Raw genomic sequence first — 17,682 nt, 5'->3', positions numbered from 1 at the left:
TTTACATACATACATACATACATGCATACATACATACATACATACGTACATACATACATAGTTTATTTTTTAATGCAGGTTGGTAAAAGTCAGCCAATGGCTGATGTGGACCTGCCTATCTAAAACATTAAGGTCTAATTGCATTAACTAGGATAAATACAGGTGTGAGGTATATAAAAAATTAAGAGTATGTAAAAATTACTATGTCGGTTGTGATCTATTATCAGTAACTGAAAGGATAAATAGATAAATTGAATTAAATAAATTGAATAAATTGTTCAAAAATAATAAAAGTCATCATCCTTGTTTGTAATCAGGCATGATTTCTTCGCGAAACTTGATTTATCTAGTAGTGTCTTACCTTTTTTTATGTTTTTCTTAAAACTTGCGTAGCTAACAGAAAGTTTATATGATTCAGGCAGGACATTCCACACGGTTGCCCCTCTATAGGATAAGGTTGTTCTTCCTATGGAGTAATTATACTTTAGAACCTTAAATCCATCCCCTCTTCTTAGATTATAGGGTCGCTGCTCAATTTTTTGGAATAAATCACGTATTGGTTTAGGTACTAAACCGTGATAAGCTGAGTACATGATTGAGATTAACTTTAGTTTGTAAAAATTAGTTAAGGGCTGCCAGTGAATGCGTTTCAAGGTTTTCAGGTTAACATCTGCGAGACCGTGTATGATCTTAGCTGCTCTTAAGTGGATCAGTTCAATGTCATCTAGCAAGGGGGGGGGGGGGGAACAAGTTTCCCAGACTAGCATACCATAAGTGACACCAGGGACAATGCTTCTAAAGTAAATGGCCTCCAGTACCTTCTTAGGAAGGACCCTTAATCGCTTTAGATGTTTGACTTTTCGACTAAAGCTCTTACAGACAGCGGTGATCTGGGGCTGCCATGATAATTTAGAGTCAATTACTACCCCCAAGCAGACACTTGAATTAACATTACTTAGGATCTTGTCTCCGAGTAGAACTGGTTTCAGGGGGCCACAAAAGCTGTTTCTATTGAGTACCATGACCTCCGATTTCCCACTATGAATAGTTAACTTATTACTTCTGCACCAGTTATATACATCCCCCAATATACGGTTTAGTGCATCACACACTACATCGACTGAGGGGCCTATGTATAATAATGTTGTGTCGTCTGCATACATATCTATTTCCCCTTCCCTCATCTGATCAGGCAAGTCATTTACATAAAAGGAGAAAAGTCTTGGGCCCAGCAGAGATCCCTGTGGGATGCCACGTTTCACAGCATTAAGTTGTGATTTACATCCATTAGCAACAGCGAACTGTTTCCGGTCTTTAAGATAGTCTCTTATCCACTCAAGTGCAGAGTCTCTGAAGCCCAGGGCTTGAAGCTTTAAATCGAGTACCGTGTGTGAGACACAGTCAAATGCTTTTTTAAAGTCGATGAATACAACACCCAATACGTCTCCATTATCTAGGGATATTTTCCATTTCTCTGTTAAGTATGGCAGCAGCCCCTCCGTCGATCGCTCTTTTATGAATCCCCATTGATTTTCATTGGAAAGGTCATTTTCATTGATAAAGTTGTCGATGTTTCGGCATACGGTGGCCTCCAAGATTTTACTGGGAATGCTTAGCATTTGAAGTGGCCTGTAGTTACTTCTATCTGTAGAATCGCCCTTCTTAAAAACAGTGTGCATTCGTGATGTCTTCCATAGGGAGGGCACCCTGGAATGCTCAAGGCAAAGCTTAGATAAAGGTAGGAGGCCTCTAATGAAGAATTCACCACACCGCTTGAGATCTCTGGGAAAGAGAACTTGAATGCTTTGTCTAACGAAGGAAATCAATTTTAATGAACTCAAAACATCAACTAATACATGGAGCAATAATTATTTCTAGTGTATTTTAATTCAGAACTATGGGAGCAGAAAGAGGACTGGTTTGATATCTCCGCCCAAAACTTCCAAATATCTGAAGACACTTCCACTGGGTTACGTTGATATAGCGGCAAGATTTGCCATGCAACCTCGTTAATGAGCATTTTAAAGATTTACTTACATTCTTCTCCTTTATCTTAATTTATTTCTGTTTTATTTTATTTTTCAGTGTTTCTCTGCTTGTTTGCAGACAGTTAACACACGGCAAATTAGAGTTATCATCACTTTTTCTTTGCAGTTTGTACTCTCCCACACTCATGGCAGACCCCACGACCAAAGAAGCCTTCTAAAGTGACTATGAGATTAAATTTTTTTTACCCAATGTTTCTTCATTTTCGTGTTCAGCGAGTCTCTTTCACCAACCCTGCCAGATTTCAATCTAGTCCGAGGGTCAGAAGTATCTTTTTTGGGCCGTTATATTCGCGATTTCGCGTCAGTCATTATTTGACCCTGTTCCGGAAGATGATCGCAGGACTCAGCGGAAGTGACGCCAAAGGCTCACCGCGAAAATCTCACATGACAAAATGTCAAGCAAACACAACAAAGTGCTTGGCTCTATTCTTACAAAAACATACAGAAATGACGGGGAATCGATGCGTAATTCAAGGCTGTAGCAATCGTGCAGACTATGCTGGTGGTATTTCTCTGCATCGAAACCTTGCAAATAGGTCAGAGCGGGAAAAACGGGTACGATTTTGGGGACCCGCCCGGCAAAATTCAATATTGCAGGAATACTTGTGATCTGCTCTGAGCACCCCTCGGAAGACTATTTCAAGAGATCTGTGCACTTCGAAGGATTTAGGTGAAGAATTCTGCCGGGTTGAGTGCCTACCGTTCGCAGAAAGGGGAAAGAAAAACCGTTCTCGGTGCGATCTCGACAAAAGGGAAGTGTACGTGATTTGTTACCCATTTACATGTAAGCTGATCAATATCTGCCTTTAACAGCTCTCTGGCAGAATAGCTTACACAAAGGAAGTACTCGGCGAACATTCTAGATAAGAACGATCAAATAGCCGAATTAAGGAATGAGATTTCTGACCTCAAAAAAAAATTGGTTTGAAACAAAAGAGATGTAACGAAATATAAATGTGTTCTCTGATTCTTAAAAAGGCTGGCTTTAACGTCAGCGAAAGCATAACAAACAGCTTAAGACACATAGAACGTAGAAACGCTTTAATTTGTAGGGTTGCAGCTAAAGAAACGGAGAAAAATGAAAAATTCTTAAAAATCTCTCAAACTATCAACCATATGACAGCCAAGTCAGCGTGCTATCAAAGGGTCTCAAATTCATCTTAACACCCAAGACAAACGAAAGTAAGATCAGGCCAACTCTTGCGAGATTTAATCCCAAGACGAATGCGCCCCCCTCTACACCTTTCATGGACAATACATAGGACCACTTCCGTTTCATATCAAACTGAATCCCACCAGTTCAGTCATCCATTACCCTTCAGAGCTACGTGGAAAATTGTCGCAACAACTTGCAGAGATTACTGTATCTAAGCCAAACAACACTTTGTAACGCAATGAGGTCACGGCTCTAAGAGAGTTGAAAAAAACTTTGCTCTAAACGTCACAGAAGCCACTAAACAACAAGGGGGCCAAAGTGAAACTCGACAACAGAGTTCTCTTCGAACTTCTCAAAGTAACGATAGTAGAAAAACACGCAGGATCATCGAACAAATGCATCGACCCAAATACCTTAATGGTTTGTCTTAGAAATGACTTTCACAAACTCGTAGTATCTGCGTTGGTACACAATCAGCCATTGCCGAAAGCAATTTTTAGATATCATCCGATCATCTCTTACGATAAGGGATAATTCCCTTCCACAAGCAAAAATACAATTTTAAGGCGATAAAGCGACGCAACCACAAAAGCCACATCGGAGGTCCGTGCTGTTCTGTCTTTACCTTTATTCTCATGGCAAAACTTCATCGTTTTCCGGCGCAAAACTGTCCTCAGAAGCTTCATATGATTTCTGGGACAATTCATCGTCTGAGAAAGTCCACATTTCATGACTAACAACTAAAAAGTTCTCAAAAAAGTAATATATTTGATTCTCTGTGCAGCGAAGAAAAAGAGTTGTGAAAAAGCAAAGCATAAGTTTGTTGAGCCTTTGACGTGATGATGACGTTTTCTGCTGTAAAATTGCGGGCTCGGCTGGAACATGTTTTTAATAATGGCGGAAGATTTTTGGACGACTTCGAAACGGTAAAAATTGGTCATCGAAGGTTTGTTTTGAGTTTTTAATGGCGAAAAGGGTTTTAACTTGACCCATTCAACATTCTGTAAACAAATTAGCCAAAATTGAAATGGTCAATTTTCGTCTCAAGGGCACTTTAAGGTCCCTTCCCTGGAAAGTGAAAAGCGGGGACAAGGGAATTTTACGCTAGAGTGGGACAAGACCACACTGTCTGGCCAGGAGTCCTAGGACGCCAGGGAGTCGCCAACTGCAGCGCCAACGGGCACATGTTGCTAGAGCTGTGTACAGAGAAGGGACTGATAATCACAAACTCCATGTTCCAGCAAAAGGCCAGATTCAAGACGCCCTGCCGACACTCAAGTTCAAAACATTGGCACCTCTTGGACTACGTCCTTATGCGCCAAAAGGACCATCGTGACATGCTAGACACCGGAGTCATGCCCACTGCAGACTGTAACACAGACCACAGGCTGGTTTGGACTAAAGTTGGACTCAAAATCAAGCCTGTGAGGAAAAGAGGGGCATAAATGAAGACGCTTGACACCAACAAGCTGCTGGCGACAACAATTGAGTCCGAAGATAAGCTCCAGGCTAAATAAGAAAAAGTGGAACTGCCAGTCCAGGTCCAGGAAACAGATCTCGAGCATCGGTGGCAGCAGTTGAAAACCAATCTCCAGGAAACTGCTCCACCTTAAAGCACAGAGACTGGCTGGACGATAATAATACCGAAATCTAAAAGCTTCTCCCGGCCAAACGCTCCTGTCATACAAAGCTCCTCTCCAGGCAGGATGACCACGCTACCAAGGCACTATATAGGAATGCGTGCAGTAATGTACAGTCTAGGCTCAGAAAGATTCACAGCAAATGATGGCTCGGTTTGGCTGAAAATACTAAGTTCTCGCTAGGTCGACATTGGTAACTCGGACGCCTTCTGTGAAGCTCTGTGCTTCGACCCAACGCATCCGGTCCAGGCTCCTCTGTACGCGTCCGATGGCTCCACGCTACTGACATCAGGTTCCAAAGCGAATCACTTTATCGCACGAACTAAGAAAATCGAGGAGCTGATCCCCGAGCTGCTCTTCTCCAACGACTGTACGCTTCTGGCATACACAGAGGACGCCCTCTAAACAGTGGTTGACTAATTCGTAGAGGTTGCTCGGGCATTCGCTCTGACCATTAGCCAGGAGAAAACAGAGCTCCTACACCAGAATTTCCTGCACACAGTGAACAGCCCAGCCCAAATCACCACTAACAGCCACCTAATCAACACGGTGGAGCAGTTTACATTCCTTGGCGGTGTCGTCTCTAATAACACCTCGATCACCAATAACGTGGACCACCGTCTCGCCGAAGCCAGCACTTTTTTTGGTCGCCTGTAGTGCAGCGTGTGCCGGAACCATTCACCTTACCTGATGATCAAAGTCAGAGTGTACGTGGCAGTCGTCATGAGCACTCTTCTGTATGCTGCGGAAACGTGGGTGCTGTGCCGAAAGCACATACAGCTGAACTGCCAAGCGTCAAGGCTATGCTGCCACAGCAACATCTCCGCTGGGCCGGCCAATGCTCACGCATGGACGACACCAGGATGCCCAAAGCTGTGATCTATGGAGAACTTAGCAAAGGCAAGCATGACAGAGGCGCTCCACGCCAGCATTACAAGGACCAGCTGAAGTGACAGCTGGCACAGACTGGTGTGAACCACAAAGACTGGCAGTCACTCGTATCAGACAGCGACGAATGGGGGTTAACCACCCAAAAGTTTAGCTCAGCAGTTCGAGGACTTCAGAGTGAACGCTGCTAAGGAGAAATGCAAGCGTCGAAAGGAGCCGGCCAATCCAGCAAAGTCCCGCAGTGATCAGTCCTTCCCCTATCCCACCTGCTCAAGAATGTGCAGATCCAGAATTGGACTCTTCAGTCAGCAGAGGGTATGCCACTCCCAACAAGGACCTTCTTCCCACTGATCTTCGGACTACGAAGAATCTGCCATCATCATCAGATTTTATTAATTACGAATAAATATTTTACCAATTTCTTTATTGTCTAAACTAATGAGGTGACAAGCATTTCTGAAAGGTAAGTCCTAAGTTTATTTATTATTTACTATTAAAAGTATGGAAAAAACTCCAGGCCAGTGATGTCGCTTGGTAAATTTTTTCAAAGATACAGAGATGCGGGGGAAAATGCCCTTGCTCCTAAAGTGTAGGTAGCATCCTGTCATTGGGGACCTTCAGTAAATTCTTTTCATTGGACCTTGGTTCATATCTAGCAGGAATTTTACGAATGATAAGTTTACAAACATAGTCACGTGTAATACCTTGATTGATCAGCATTAATAATAATAATAATCTTTATTCTCTCAAGATAAAAGTACAGATCTCAAGTTACAATATTAAAAAGATAATTTTAGAATCGTTGAATATTAAATAGGATAATCTAAGAATCATCAGCTATAACTAGACGAATAATAATCTAAATATTATACCTCAAAACTAGCCTATTTACAAACACATTCAACTCGGCACCTGCACGGGCGAGTTCAAAGACACCCTGTTCGATAAAAATCCACAAAAATTCGAGATTTTTTTATGAGTTAATAAAGCCAAAAAAAATGTACTTCGTGAGTCCAGAACTTATGAAAATAAAATTTCCTACCTTGGGTCTTAAGGTTAAAAAAAAAATCAGACAGTGAATTTTCCTTGATTTATAACACAGAAGCTTAGAGACTTATTGAACAAAAGTTTACTGCCTTATCAACTCACGGTCAATCTCAGATTTAAAAACACGTAAAAGAGAACCATCTGGACATACATCAGCAGTCATTCACTGCTCCTGAGTAACTTCAGCAAAAATTGGCTCCATAGATAGCCTTACATTTCACTTTAAAAGTTCTGAAAACAGTAGTAGAGATACATAATGAATGCGCAAATTATTCGCGTAAAAAAATGGAAATCATTGATGACTTGGCCTAGTTATTCTTTTGAGGTCGTAATTTTACTCCCCAAATGTTACCGAAATGTTACTGAGGAGTTTTCAAACTGCCATCTAAATAAGGGCAAGAGCAGATAACGAAACAGTCAGTAAAAGCATCGATAAGGTAGCTGCTGGTATCCATTACGCTGCCTTGTGTGTCATCTTTGAATTTATCTTACTTTTTGTTATCAGTCATTGTCATACATAAAAGGGTCTCATATTCGATCATGGATGGCATGCAACTTTTAAATAACATGGAGCTCATCTGTCCTCAGAGCTGGAAGATGATGAAACAGAGAGCGAGGAATACTCTTGTGAGCAGCAAGTAACGGAGGATGAGGATAACACAACGGAAATTAAATCCACCAAGGTGAGATGAGTGACATGAGGCCTGTTAAAATTTTTATCCTTCTAACACTTACTCACAAATTTTCTGAAAAAGATTATCTATCAGACATGGTTTAATGCTACTCTGGTTTAAGGATTTAACGAAAGGAACCGGAGAAATTCCAATTCGCCGATCCCAAAGTTTCGACATTGCTGTCTAGTATCCTCATCAAGGGTGATCAGATCGTTGCAACAAGAGGTCCTTATATATGCTCACCATTTAACTGTTCTTTTTTTCTGACGAGGTGTAAATAGGCGCCAGGTAGTAAGCAGCCATCATCACGATTTAAAGGGGCGCGCAGAGTTCATATGCCAAGCTTCCAAACAAAGGCGCTGGTGGTAACGTCAACAAGTGGTGATAGTTTTAGAATTATCCCACCCAATTGTATGTTTAGTTAGGCATGTGTGCTCCGACATAACCGAATTTTTCTATTTTACGAAAGAGGACCGCTTATTAATTCGCTTTCAAGTGTGTACCAAACTGACATTTCGTCTATCCGATATACTTGTGAACACAGTCATTGCACAGAATAGAATAAATAGCGTCGGTTCGTTGTTCTTTCGAGACAGAGTCCTTAAGTTTGGCAAAAAAAGGATCCTGTCCTTGGATTTTCTAATGTAAGAAAAATGAGTAATGCATTACCCTTCACATATTTCCTAAATCGTTTTAAAAAGAGAAAGCTTATAAAACATTGAGACTGCGGTTGACAGTAAGCTGTAATGAACAATAATTTGGAGCAATCATAATAGTTCTAGGTAAAACTTGGAAGGAAAGAAACTTTGGTTTCAATCGAGATCAGCTTTTAAAAACGAGAATCTTGTGTGAGTAAGTCTGAGCCTCGCCTCTAATTGATGGTGAAATGGGTTTAATGATGCTTTAATGATCTGCTAGAGAGTTAATAACTGCGTTCAACATGTACAGGAGACATAGGTTGATGCCTTGTTTCGGCCTGTAATTTCCTTGACTTCTTTTCCTGCTACTTAGTCTTTTCAGCAGCTCACTTATAAGGATTATTCCATCCTACAGTGTAATAGTTCAGAAGTTAAGAAATAGATATTATAAAACTGCACGTGGCTACTGATATAACACAATTTCTATAGCATTAAAAAGAACTAAAGGTTGTATAATAATGATGTCAGGAGGTAATGTTGAAGAAGATTTGTATTCATGAAAAACAGAAAACTTGCCGCATCCCACATATTTATGAATACCCTGTCCACAGGACACAGGAGGAAGACGATTCACGAATATAGAGACTAACTGACACTCAATCAATACTTAAATGGTAACAAATAATCATATCAGCAATAATGATATTGATAAGAATAGTAATAGCTATGATAAATTATAGGGGTAAGCTCAAGAACCTCACTACTCCTATGTCGATCTATCCGTCGCTAAGCTCCTATAATGATTAAGCAATGCTTTTTTTAAATTGCCTGTTAAAAATAAATTGTTTTCTTATTTCGTTACAATTCCACTTTTGTGAGACTTTTGTTTCATACAACGAGGCATTCCGCGTTGTCGGATGTTCCGCCATTCCACCGTTCCACCATTGTGCCGTTCCACCATTGGCCGTTCCACCATTGTACCGTTCCACCATTTTACCGTTCCACCATTCTACCGTTCCACCCGTCAACCTTTTAAATGCGAAAAAAATTGTTTTCTTGTAGTATAATTATTAGAAAAATATCAGTAAATCTTTGGGAAAGTGATCTTTTCCAAATGTTACATGTACTTTCCTTTCAGTATTTGGCTTCTTAACACCCTTTCAGAACCTCTTAAGGTACACGCTCGAAAAATGAGGGTTCACCTCTTTTTGTATTTGATTTATACAGGACAACGCTTCCAAAGGGGTGCCCAATGCTTTACGTCGGAATGGAGAGTTGCATCACAAGGAAGAAACATTACTGAAAGGAAGATCAGGGAAAAGCGTGCGTCTCAAAAGGAAAAACAAGGAAGAGGATGAATTACAAATGGGACCAAGGAAAAAGAAACGTAAAAAACCCACAAAGAACAAACTCTTCTAAATCGGTGTATCACACTTAAAGTAGATGTACTGTTTTTGAAAACATGTAAAGTGTTAACAACAAAAATATTCAAATCTTTTCGCTATTTGCCAATTTATACTCTCATTTAGTACTGGGAATACAGTCTCACCAGGCACTTGTGTGCACCGGTACCAAGCTTCTACTGACATTAGAATAGAGGATAGTCTAGTACCGTCAACCATCAAAAACGCTGCAAAATATTAACCGCCGAATGGTTTATAGATCTTTCACGTATAACCACTTGAGCCTATTTTACCACCACAGGTAGCCCAAGCTCGCACAATAAACCTCTGTAAATCTGTTTCAAAACACGTTGCGGAGAAAAATAGGGATTTGAATGACGCTAAACGGTTGCACTTGCTATTAAAAAAATTTGAGCACAAGTTGAAAAAACCTTCGGGGGCAATTTCCCGAAAAAGAAGAGTTGTCTGGATGGGCCCTGTGCAGTTTTAGCCTTGTCACCGGTGGTGACAATCAGGGAAGGAATTACGATATGAAAGCGATCTCAAATGTTGTAGTGTTTTTGATCGCCAAATTGAACCGGTTCAGATAAGCATCTTGTTTACAGCACAGGCCAATGTATTCACTAAATGTTATATGAAAGTGTACCTAAAAACAGAGAAAAAGAAGGACGAAAGAGTGAAATATATAGAGAGCATGGTTTTAATGGATTAAGGGGATAAGTCTTCAAAGAAACTCTGCTTTTATCAGATTGTATCATGTTGGTTTCTTGTATTAGCAGAATATTAACTTCCCCGTCATGTGACCATAGTCAGGGCAAGAGGATCTGCCAATGTTGTTCGCACCTTAAGAATTCAGAATAAAGGTCTTGCTTCAAACTGAAAAGTAATCATTGTTAAAGGTCTTACAATTCCTCTTGACACCATGTATGTTGTGAGAGAAAGACTGGATATGTCTGAATTTAATTTACGATTCAAATTGAAAAATGAATAACTCAATACCGATTCTGATTAATAGACGAAGTATCTTCCTTTTGAACGTCAAATGGCCTAAAACGTAAACGTCAACCATTAAATCGGAATGGTGTTTACCCGTCATTCGTCAAAGTTACTCCGCATGGAAATCCTCCTAAATTGAATTAAGATTCTCCTTATAAGCAATTCTTTTAAAGGTTTCGTTGCACCTCTAGATCTTTCAATCACAGTTTAGTAGAAAGCACGCCGACAGAGGGAAAAAATTCCCCATTGGTCAGATTTTCAATAAGGATGTTTTTCAAACAGTGTTGTTTAAACCTACGAAGGTTACAATCAGAAACAGCTACCTCTTGAAAATTAAATGTGTATTCATAAACAAGCAGTTTCCTGCAAATTGATTTGATATCACCTATAACCCATGGTTCTTACATGAAGAAGCTGCTGGAATTCTTACCCATAAGGTGCTGCGCGCCATTAAATTAGATCTACTCCTACAAGGAAGCAAACAAATGCTCTTTACCTATGTTTTTTGCTTTCATTGTTTCAATTAAAAATGAATTTTATTTCTTTTTATCTACTTATTCACTCAGTTTGGAGGACCATTCAGCGCTTTCACTTACTTTACACTCTCTTCATAGTTGTTTTTCAGATACTCTAGACGTGTATATCAGAATTTCTGACAGACGAATGTAAAAAAAGTAGATACACTGAGGGGATCTTCAAAACATATTTCTTTCATCGATGTTTTGGCCTCCCAGGCCGGGAAACTTCTCTGGTCTTTTTGACGTTTTGTTTATATATTTGATCAAATTCAGCCTTTGCATCGTTGAGTTGGTGTCTGACGAAATATTATCTCTTAAATGTCATTATTATCCTGTGTAGCGTTTTATAAACACTCGAACAAACAAAACGTTCAAAAGGATAGGAAGGTAGAGTAGCTAACATAAAGAACATTTTCTGTTATGTACTGTATCACACAACAGCCATATTGAATTCCAAAACCTCGTGGTTTATTGCATCCCATGATGCTAATAATACTTTTTTGATAGCATACATGACATGTCCCTTTTTTTAATAAACAATGAAACTAATGTGACAAACTGTAAGCAACTGTATGCAACAAATGGAGAAAGCTCAATAAAAAAAAAAACAACATCGTTCACTTAAAGTTTATAACAAAAGTCACAGCTCATAGTCTTTCAGGTGTTTGGGTTGCTTGACCACCCGTGCTGACCGGGTAGGAATTTCTGCTTATGGACCATGATCTGTACTTGCTCCTAGTCCACAAGGTTTGCTTTGAATTCCCGTCGGAGTAAGTAGAGTACCTTTTTTAGGTTGTGCGATCTGTGTTGCATCAGTCTCTTTATTCCTTACTTGTGAAACTCTCGCGCAAAGATGGCGTCGATTTCTTCGGGAGAATTTACGATTAGATGTCTGAGCTATGTACGACCTTGGTGTGTGATGCTTGTTTACGCCAGTAGCTTCGATCCATTCATTCTCATCATGCATGGACACCTTGCTACCTGGAATTAAGGGGGCAACTCTTTTCTACTGTGTTGGTCGTAATAGGACTTCTCTCTCTCTTTTCTCTTTTGAAAGTGTTGCTGAATTTCATGTGATCGTGGGGGTGTAAGCAAATCAACCATTGTTGGTAGGGAGGTTTTTTAATCTTCTACTCATGAGTAGCTGAGCAGGTGATAGGTTTATACCATCCAAAGGAGTGTTTCTATAGTTCAGCAATGCCTTGTAAGGATCTTGTGCTTTCTTGAGGAGATTCTTGATGGTCTGAAGTGCCCTTTCAGCTTCACCATTTGCTTGAGGGAAGTGAGGACTTGATGTAGTATCGACAAAATCATAACTCTTACTGAAATCAGAAAATGTTGAGCTGGCATATTGGGGTCCATTGTCACTGATAAGCTCATCAGGTATCCCATACCGAGCAAATTGATTCGTCCGATGCCGCTGGTTAAGTTGTCGAGCTTAGCAAGTTCAATCCACTTAGAATTGAAATCTACGCACAGTAGGTAATCAATCGAATTATACTCTAAACAGGTCAGCTCCAACTTCCGACCGCATTCTGTCTGGGAGGTTTTGAATTATCATTTGTTCTCTTGGTTGAGCTCTCTGGAACCGGGCACATAAGGAACACTGACACTTTCTCTTCAATTTGAGATGACATCCCCAGCCAAAATAGAATGTCTCCGGCTCGCTGCTTGCATTTCACTATGCCTTGGTGTGACTCGTGAATGAGCTCTAACATTTCTTTTCTCTTGCTCAGAGGAACAATAAGCTTCTGTGCTTTGAATAAAAACCCATCAGTTTCTGAGATTTCATCTTTGCACGGCCAATACTCGTGGAAAGTTAAAGGTAGCTCCTATTTGCGATATGGCCATCCACTTCGAAGAACTGTGCTTAAGGCTTGAAAGGTTGGATTAGCTGCAGTAGCTTGCTGGAATTCACTGTACCTTTCTTGTAAGATGGGAAGGTGCGCTGTTAGCTGAACTTCATTAACTTCTATATCTGGGATGAGGCTTTCTTTAGTCTCTTCCAAGTATGCTCTGCTAAGTGCATCTACAAAAGAGAGTTCAGATCCTGATACATATTTCACTTTCAAATCATATCGCTGCAATGTCAGTGTCATCTTCTGCAGCCTTACTGGTGCTTCATGCAAGGGCTTGTTTAAGATGTATTGCTGAATGGCTTGTGGTCTGTCTCAACATTTTTTGTTCTTCCATAGATGTACTGATAAAAGTTCTGCACTCCATACACGATTGCTGGGGTTTTCTTTTCAATCTGTGCATATAGCTGCTGGGTTGGTGTGAGGGCTCTAGATGCATAAGCTAGGGGCTTCTCATCCTGTAAAAGGACAGCACCTAGCCCTTTAAAACTTGCATCTACAGAGAGACATAATGGCTTACTTGGATCATGATAACCAAGGATTGGTGTTGAGGAGGCCATTTGCTTTTGCTTCTGAAAGCTTTCCTCTTGTTCGTGACTCCAGTGCCATGCAACATTTTTTTCTAATAATTCTCTTGATGGAGCACTTTCAATGGCCAAGTTTGGCATGAACTTTCCAAGATACTGGATAAATCCGAGGAATGTTTTAGTTCCTTGACGTTCTCTGGAGGTTTCATTTCTTTAACCGCTCTTATCTTTTCTGAATCCGGTTTAAAACCATCTTTACTTAGGACGTGACCAACATAGGGAACTCCTGCTTGCTTAATTTTGCATTTCTTCGCATTGAACTTTAGATTGACTTCTCTTGCTCTTGTTAACACTTTTTTTAGTCTTGCATCGTGTTCTTCATCACCTTCACCCCATATCCGGAGATTATCAACAATCACTTTTTTACTCCTTTCACCGTCTGTAAACAGCTTTGACATGTGACTCGGAAATGCTTCAGGGGCTGACTTTAGTTCAAATGGTAATCTTGTAAAGCGATATCTTCCAAACGGTGTATTGAATGTGCAAATTTTTGAGCTAGCTTCATCTAATTTCACTTGCCAATATCCTGAGGTGGCATCAAGGACTGAAAACGCTTTTGCTCGAGGCATATCAGCAACAACTTCTTCTATGGTAGTCATTGGAAAGTGTTCCCTCCTAGTTGCTTCGTTTAAATCTCGCTCATCAATGCATATGCGAAGCTTGTTGGGTTTTACGACTGCTACCATACTATTTACCCAGTCCGTTGGCTCTTTCTGCTTAACTACTTCTTCTGCCTTCTCCATCTTATGAAGCTCCTCTTTGATTTTCTCTTTGAGCGAAACAGGCACTTTTCGTGGTGAATGTATCGCAGGAGACATGTCTGAATGAACTTTGATTGTGTGTTCACCTGTAAGGCAACCTAGGCCTTGAAATAGATCGGAGTATTGTTCATACATTTTTTGCCTCATTCCCTCTGGACACTCTGAGAGGCTTTGTTGCTGAAGTAGATGCACACGGGCAAGAAGACCAAGGTCTTTGCAGGTTTGGGCACCAAGGACAGTAGGAGCTTCTATTTCAAACTACATGGAAACTTACTTGAAAAATGTTGCCTTCACATTTACAAGGTAATGTCACTACTCCTTTGGTAGGAATCTGTAGGATTTCAGTTCAACTAATTAATAGGAGTTAATAGTAATTCAACTAATTAATAGGAATCGTATCTTGATAGCTTGTATGATGAAAAGCATAAGGAGGGAAGGAATTGGTTCTTCGACAACTCGATATACCTTCGTTTTCATCCACTTATGAATCCTGAGACAAAGGTCATGCCTGCACAGCCTCGCGCCGGAAAAAAACCATATCTTTCATCATGTGATACACTTCTAAGACTAATTAAAATCATGTTACTTTTGAGAAGAGTTTCGATATTGCTCATTTCTCTTTTGATTGCCATGCCAATTATTAGATTCAATGCGACCACTCTTGATTGAAGGTCTTCAGTTTGGTAGCCGGGTTTTCCATAAGTTCCTTAGTGCATTTCCTCCAGGGAAGGCAGCCTAGCATCTAAAGGAAAGAGGATTGAAAAGTTATTGGGTGAGAGGTGAGACATGCTCTTAAACGGGAACAGATTTATAGATGAGTATTTTATCTTATCTTGGCTGGCGTTAAACAGAATAGAGAGAAATCCGGAAAATATGCCTCAACGTAATCATTTCAGTAGAAAAGTTTAATTTGATGTGCGCTAAGTGAAAAACGCTCTAATCAGCTACGAAAAATGACATAAAACCTTGTGAACTAGAGGGAAATCAAGAATTCATTTCACTTGAACTTTTTAAGATTGCACATGAAAACGGCAATGTGTTTACAAGAGTTTGCTATGCTATCTACCGAGGGGAAATACTATATCGATGAGGTTCGTAACCAGTGTCCGGAAAGGCTTTTTTAGTTGAACCTGGCATTGCCATCACAGCGTAAAAATATTAAGCGTCCAAAATTTTTCTAAACAGCCATTACACGCAAACAATGTTTCCAAAACCGGGTTTGCGAGAGAAACCAACAAAATCAAACGATGCGCCCTTAGCCAATGAGAATCAAGTAATAATTTACTATCGAAAGGGTCCTCGTTGCTAGAATAGGGTAGTTTAAAGAAAAGTTACTTCTCCAGTTGAGAATATGGATACAGATCTCTTCTCATAACAAAACACGTCTTTTTACGCACCAACTAAAATAACAAAATGTTTTAATCAGATCACGGCGGACTTTACCTCGATTAATTTGTCCTTTTTGACTTGAGTACCACTCTTTATCCTTACATATCCTTTAAAGTCACGGTCTCGAGGCACAAATATTTCTAACTCTTCTCGAAAGCGACTCTCAGGGTCCAGCTGCCATAGCCTTTCAGGTTCAATTGTTAGAGAGGGCGGCAACCGTTTTCTATCGGTAAAGGTACTTAAACCTGTTATGAAGGGCAGTAGTAACAAATCAGAAAGAATAACTACATGTATTTAGCACAAGTTGCAAATATATTTTGGAAAAGTTACATCAACAAGTATTCCTAGGATTTTCTAAAATAATCCTAAGCAGGACCTCTACTTCTCAACGATAACAAAAATTAAAGCAGAAACTGAAAATTTGAGCCCACTGAGCTGCAATTAAAAATAATTGCCATGGAAGCGAGGCTAATTTGACAGAGTTAACCATTTCCATAATAATATTTGTGATACTTGATCATAGTTAAATGAAAAATATCATATTCGGCCCGTGGATGGTAAACAACTGAAGATATTAACCTCATAGAGGAACAGAAAGGATTTGTAGAAAAAAAAACCTGATTCAGTTTTCAGTTTTCTTGTTTTCTTTTTAATTGGGAGCACAATTTTAGTCAAGAGTCTGTGGATCAAAAAATAAATAAATTTCGGCATGATATTACGGAAATAATACATCGACAGGTGCACCTAAGAATATGTTTATTAATTATTAGCAGGACCTCTACTGCTCAACCTTGGAAACATTTTTTTGTGTCGCCAAATTACGTTGTGAAAAGATTGATCCCAATGTAGGGGAGCTTGAAATAAACGGCCATTGTGTTGATACCGGAGCGGGATATGGGGTGATAAAATACTTTAGGAAGACGGAATGGAAGTTAGCAAAGTTTACTAGAGTTGTAAATTACTGATGGCGAAGCATTGTCTATATCATGAGTTTGTAACTTATTATTTTGTAGCAGTTTTGTTTGGCGATTTACAGCGCACTTTCAAAGGCAGATTCTAGGGCAAGACGGATTATTAACGCACAGAAACGACAATCTTCTTGAATTGCATCAACGATATACGTTCCTAGTCTTCGTGAGGACCTCATATCGATTAATAAGTAGTTCTACGAATTCTCAGGATCTTTTAAGAATAAGCCTCGTTGCTCACAAATGATTACCTTTAAAACGACTTAACATGTTTTTACCTCTGTTAACCAAGAACTTACTTTAATGTCCGCCTTACTATTTATCAAACCAAACGAAATATCATGCACACTTCGACAACGATAGTTCTTTCCTACCTAAGACATCTGGTACAATAAGTTTGCTATGCTCATAATACCAAAAATCGCATTTGAGGTTCTCCTCATCGATCTCTCCTGCTAGTAACTTTGCATAGTGATCATCGTCGAACGGCTTAATCTTGCGCTTAACTACCTTCCTGACAATGGCCATTCGTTCATTTCCACCTCTAATAAATTGCCATCTCTTGGATATCTTTTGGCTGTAGTTAAACGAAAACCAGTCTCCTTCTTTAAGGAGTTTGAGGATTTGTCTTTTTCCTGCCATGATGGAAAAGATAAATTTAACCTCTCAATCAGACATTCAGGCGCTATACACTCTAAGTCCATTAAATTGCGTTGCAAATACAAAAAAAAAAAAAATAATAAAACAAATAAAAGGGTAGTTTTAAAATGTTTTGAAGTCGCTTTTGCACGAGAAAGCTGAATTTGATTCTCAGAAGTGAGGCGCACTTGAAAAATTACAGAAAAGAAGTCTGACATTTTCAGTATTCTCTGACGATCAAACTTCATTTTAGACGGTTCAAAAGTGGTTTTGTCTCTGTATAAAGGGATTTGCCAACTTGTAGCAAAGTTCTTTAATGAAGAGATCAAAATAACAAGATCCGACGAATAAGATCAAACCCGATAGAAAATTAGAGCAGAAACTGAAAATATTTTGAGAGCAATTTAACAGTAAGGGAAGATTTTAATATTTTGATCCTTCTGGCAATTAAAGAAATTACCATAGAGGGGGAAA

The 17,682-nt window shown here is 39.6% G+C and overlaps 1 protein-coding gene and 1 long non-coding RNA gene across 2 annotated transcripts; one reads left to right on the top strand and one right to left on the bottom strand.

The window, feature by feature from the left end:
- Positions 1–4,439: 4,439 nt before the first annotated feature.
- LOC148729323 (uncharacterized) lies at positions 4,440–10,241 on the top strand. Its single transcript, XR_016002280.1, has 2 exons — positions 4,440–7,462; positions 9,319–10,241. It is a non-coding gene; the product is annotated as an uncharacterized LOC148729323 (long non-coding RNA).
- A 1,213-nt stretch (positions 10,242–11,454) lies between these two features.
- LOC148729322 (uncharacterized) lies at positions 11,455–17,282 on the bottom strand. Its single transcript, XM_088762628.1, has 3 exons — positions 16,944–17,282; positions 15,656–15,846; positions 11,455–14,954 (listed from the first exon to the last, which is right to left on the bottom strand). Exons 1-3 carry the CDS (start codon positions 17,209–17,211, stop codon positions 14,859–14,861), a joined length of 555 nt encoding a protein of 184 aa, XP_088618754.1. The 5' UTR covers positions 17,212–17,282; the 3' UTR covers positions 11,455–14,858.
- Between the last annotated feature and the right edge of the window lie 400 nt (positions 17,283–17,682).

Source organism: Stylophora pistillata, chromosome 6 (genome assembly GCF_964205215.1).
Source record: "Stylophora pistillata chromosome 6, jaStyPist1.2, whole genome shotgun sequence".
NCBI classification, from domain to species: domain Eukaryota; kingdom Metazoa; phylum Cnidaria; class Anthozoa; order Scleractinia; family Pocilloporidae; genus Stylophora; species Stylophora pistillata.
Note: the sequence above shows the minus strand (reverse complement) of the source record. Positions and strands in the feature narration are given on the sequence as shown.

What these genes read in the sequence shown, in the direction of transcription:
- LOC148729322 (XM_088762628.1), bottom strand. Translation starts at nt 17,211, where the DNA reads ATGGCAGGAAAAAGACAAATCCTCAAACTCCTTAAAGAAGGAGACTGG. An exon ending in TATTGTACCAGATGTCTTAG is followed by an intron (nt 15,847 to 16,943) that starts GTAGGAAAGAAC and finishes CCTTCATAACAG; the next exon opens with GTTTAAGTACCTTTACCGAT. An exon ending in AAAAGGACAAATTAATCGAG is followed by an intron (nt 14,955 to 15,655) that starts GTAAAGTCCGCC and finishes TCTTTCCTTTAG; the next exon opens with ATGCTAGGCTGCCTTCCCTG.